This window comes from Etheostoma spectabile, chromosome 15 (genome assembly GCF_008692095.1).
Source record: "Etheostoma spectabile isolate EspeVRDwgs_2016 chromosome 15, UIUC_Espe_1.0, whole genome shotgun sequence".
NCBI classification, from domain to species: Eukaryota; Metazoa; Chordata; class Actinopteri; order Perciformes; family Percidae; genus Etheostoma; species Etheostoma spectabile.
This window is the reverse complement of record NC_045747.1, coordinates 18,402,021-18,406,164: the sequence shown is the minus strand read 5'-3', so window position 1 is coordinate 18,406,164 and position 4,144 is coordinate 18,402,021. Positions and strand designations below refer to the sequence as shown.

Below are 4,144 nucleotides of genomic sequence, written 5' to 3'. Positions count from 1 at the left end.
GTTCAAAATAATAGCAGTGTTGTGTTTAATTAGTGAGGTGATTGATTCCGTGAAGAAACGGGTGTTAATTGTGGCCCATATTTAAGGAAGGAAGCAAATGGTGTGCATGCAGGTTATAGTGCTTTTCACACTAAAATACTCAGCAAAATGAGTCGTTCCAGACATTGCTCTGAGGAATAGCAGATTTTTATTAAAAAGTTGATTGGATATGGGAAAACATATAAAGAAGTGCAGAAAGTATTAGGCTACTCAGCCAAAAGGATTTCAAATGCCTTAAAATGGCATCCAAAGCCTGACCAACATGGGAAAAAAACAGTCAACTACCATTCAAATGGATGGAAGACTAGCCAAAATGCCAAAGGCACAACCAATAATCAGCTCCATGAAAATCAAAGAAAGATTCATCTTTTTATTGTCATTACACATGTACAGGTACAATGCAACGAAATACAGTTTTTAGAGAGCCTCTGAGCCGCAGCTATTTAAAGCGCCGCCACAACGCCGATGCGCAGCATCTGGGGCAACTCAGGGTTCAGTGTCTTGCCAAGGACACTTCTACATGGGACTGCAGGGCCAGGGATTGAACCACCAACCTTCCGATTGGCAGGTTCAGTTTCAGTACATGAAAATACTTGAAGAGGTTATGTTGGCTTATGCTGAAGAGGAAAGGCCTTTTGAAATGGGTCTTTCAACAACATAGTGACCCAAACACACCAGTAAGCGAGCAAGGTCTTGGTTCCAGATGAACAAGATTGATGTTATGGAGTAGCCAGCCCACTGCCCGGACCTCATTCCCATAAACATCCTAAATGCTGTCCCTGAGGCAAAACCCAGTAATGCAGAGGAATTGTGGAATGTAGTAAAATCATCCTGGGCTGGAATACCTGTTCACAGGTGACTCCATGCAACACAGATGTGCAGCAGTCCTCAGAAATAATGGTTATGCAACTAAATATAAGTGCAGTGATTCAAAGTAAAGCAAACATTTTTCAGTTCATGTATTAAATAGTTGAGAATGTAAAGAGAAATGCAAATACGGCTATTTTTTGAACAGCCTAATATTTCCTTTTTTTTCTTTTTTTTGGGGTAGAACACAAACTTGATCAATTTTGGTCATGTTTTGATTTGGGATTGAATGTGCAGTGTTCCCATTGCATTGATATTAATAAATTAAAAGCTATTCTAAGGATTTTGAGAATTTTTCACTCTTTGTAACACACTGCTATTATTCGGAAAACACAACTGTACATTAGAGTGTTTGTTTAACAATAGGGTTAGATAAGGGACACAGAGATTCCCATATTTTTTGGGAATTCTTGCCAAAATCTTTTTCCTGAGATAAATATGTTGTTCAGATTGCTACAAGAAATCATTCCTACCACAGGCAATACAACTTTTTAACACTTCGTCACTAAGTGGTAGATAAGACTCACAGATATCACGACTGCACCAAGTGCACCTTGCACAAGAGGTTGATCTACAGCTTTATCAATACTAGTTAAACAGTTGTACATTTTTATTTTTATTCCCAATTTGTATACATTTTAAATTATTTGTTCTTATATTCTATCCTGTTATTATTTCATGTATATTGTATCCTTTTATGTTGTGTATATTCTGTATGTGTGTTGTGGGTCTGATATTTTGCTGCTGCAACACTGGTATTTCCCTTTTTTTGAGATCAATAAAAATCTATCCGTCTGTGTACTGAAACAAAGGTACATCCAACATTTACAATATTATGCAAATGTTGTACATAACTGCTGAAGTCCACCTTCATAATGCTGTTATTACGGCAATACAACTGGTTCAACTTTTCAGGTGCAGCAACTTTCTTTTGATTACTTTTTATACATCAGTGGCATCTTACAGGTCAGAAGTCTCCCAAATTATCCTCAGTATCAATGTGAACGACAAAATCTGTAAAATGCAGCTTTATTTCAGGCCGCCATCCCTCAATTAAACAGCAGATGGAGCCTCAGGGACAGAAGACTTCATGAAAGTTAAAACCAAATGGCCGATAACACGGCTCCAGAACGGCATGCCGAAGTCACTGCATGTGCTGGATTTATCCTCTCTGCCGCCGCATGCGTTAATAACCTAAGGTCAGCTCTATAAAAGTTATCAGATCATCAGGAAGAGAGTTGTTGTTTTTTTTGTGTTTTTTAAAGCACCAAACAACTCTAAGCTTGGCATTGTATTTTTTTCCCCACAAAGATGGAAGAAGATTTAAAGAATTGTGGTCATATTAAAACATATTGCACATAATTGGATGTAAATAGAAGAATTAACTTAATTTCATTATTAATTATTTGTTTTTCTATGTTAAAATTATGGCAAGCGATTCCAGTTTTGCCAGAAAAGGGATATCTTTTCAGGATGTAATCTTTAAAATGCATATCTGCAAAAGACTGAATGAATACACATGGGTGTCTAATTATTCTAGAAGAATTTTGATAAAAGTACAGATCAAATCACAATATTTCTACTGTATATAATACAGTAGAACCTATGTTAACAAATGAACAGATAACTTGCTTTTAACTTTAGTGGGTCTAATAGACACATGATTTATTTTTCAGAATTTTCCCAGAAGCTGATTGGCCTGACAGGAACAACTGCCCAGATTGAGCAGGTTTCCAGATCCTTCCGAGTGTATTACAGCCAGGGACCAAAGGACGAGGACAACGACTACATAGTGAGTTATATCCTGCTCCGTTGTTATTCACGCTACACGTCATAACAGTGCAAGGATAATGACTCAAGGATTTTCGTCCATGAAGTCTGATTTCCCCCTCCTGTTGTCTCCAGGTGGATCACACCATCATCATGTACCTGGTGGGACCTGACGGAGAATTTGTGGAGTATTATGGACAGAACAAAAGAAGTGTGGAGATCAGCAACTCAATAGCAGCATATATGAGGAAGCACAAGAAGGCAAAGTGAGCAGCAGCCCATTAAAATCCCAAGATGCACTGACACATTCTATCCCCGGGTGTTTGTTTGACAGATTATAACTTAACACAAGTGCCATCTTATATTAACGCCCTGTATTTATTTTTTGATCAGACTGTGCATTCCTTTCATTGAGTGGTGTGTGCGGAAGGGAACAGGTCTGATGCTGTTCTCCATTTTTCTCCATAATATATTACACACTGCTGCTGAAAGGACACACGTTTGAGAAGGCTGATCATGTGTACACATAAGCTCCAATGAGCTCAGTAGCTCTGGGTTCTGATGCAAAGATTGTGAAAAATGTCTAAAGACAATCACTGTAAATGACTTAGACGTTTGCACATTGCATTTGCTGTTGTGATTAAATACATATGCGCAGTATGTTTAACACATTATTTTCTTGTAATATAAAAATTTAAGTTTGTTTCTTTATCTAAATGCATTGATGAGAACTAATCAGGAGTAGTCTCGCTTTGCCAGACCCTCCTCCACAGCACTGCGGAGGAGAGTCCGACCTGTCCACACAGCATTCTGGGTAGAGTTTAGATTCTTAGCCCAAGCCCAAAATTGACCCGGGTTGGGTCGATATTTTCCGCCGCTATCCTCGAGCCGGGCACTTGATCAAGCATTTTTTTTTTTTTTTTTTTTTAAATCATTACTTTATCAACATTATTGGGTGGGGAGAAAGTAGGGCTGCACAATTAATCGAATTTTGATCTCGATTTTGACTTCCCACGATCAAATTTGCGTGATAGAGCGATTTTTCTTTTTTTTTTTTTAATGCGTCATTTCCTAGAACACTCCGTTTTTGTTTTTTTGCATGGCGCATCTACTACTCCGTAAACCCCTGTCGCTCATGTGCCAGCCAGAGTTGTTCCCTGCACCCTGTGCAGCTATGTTTCTAGATGTAGACAGTCACAGAGGACAGAGTAACGGGAGGAAAACTCAACAGATAGCAGTCGGTTTTACGCCAGTCTCAAAGTTTACCAGTTTACCAGCAAACTTAACATTTTGTCCCGTCTGTGTTATTCAGACAACAGCAGTGACCAGTGCTTGTAGCATCTGTTAGCTCACAGGGTTCTAGGACGCGAGTAACATTTTTCCTCTAGGACGCACCAGTGCACCTAATGTCCTCCCATCCGCTGCAATGTTGTTATATGGATATGGTTTACTGTTGCGTTACATGACC

The 4,144-nt window shown here is 38.9% G+C and overlaps 2 protein-coding genes and 1 long non-coding RNA gene across 3 annotated transcripts in view; 2 read left to right on the top strand and 1 right to left on the bottom strand.

The window, feature by feature from the left end:
• The window catches only part of LOC116703461 (uncharacterized), a 21,864-nt gene extending 18,532 nt beyond the window's left edge, over window positions 1-3,332 (top strand). Inside the window, exon 3 of the long non-coding RNA XR_004335442.1 lies at window positions 3,114-3,332. This is a non-coding gene — a long non-coding RNA (uncharacterized LOC116703461). The remainder of the gene's footprint in view (window positions 1-3,113) is intronic.
• The window catches only part of LOC116703459 (protein SCO1 homolog, mitochondrial), a 7,097-nt gene extending 3,765 nt beyond the window's left edge, over window positions 1-3,332 (top strand). The window contains exons 6-7 of the mRNA XM_032538210.1: window positions 2,583-2,698; window positions 2,812-3,332. Coding sequence (XP_032394101.1) covers window positions 2,583-2,698; window positions 2,812-2,946 — 251 coding nt within the window. The 3' untranslated portion in view covers window positions 2,947-3,332. The remainder of the gene's footprint in view (window positions 1-2,582; window positions 2,699-2,811) is intronic.
• Window positions 1-4,144, bottom strand: part of map2k4a (mitogen-activated protein kinase kinase 4a) — a 30,431-nt gene that overhangs the window by 22,714 nt on the left and 3,573 nt on the right. The gene's annotated exons all lie outside the window — the stretch shown is intronic.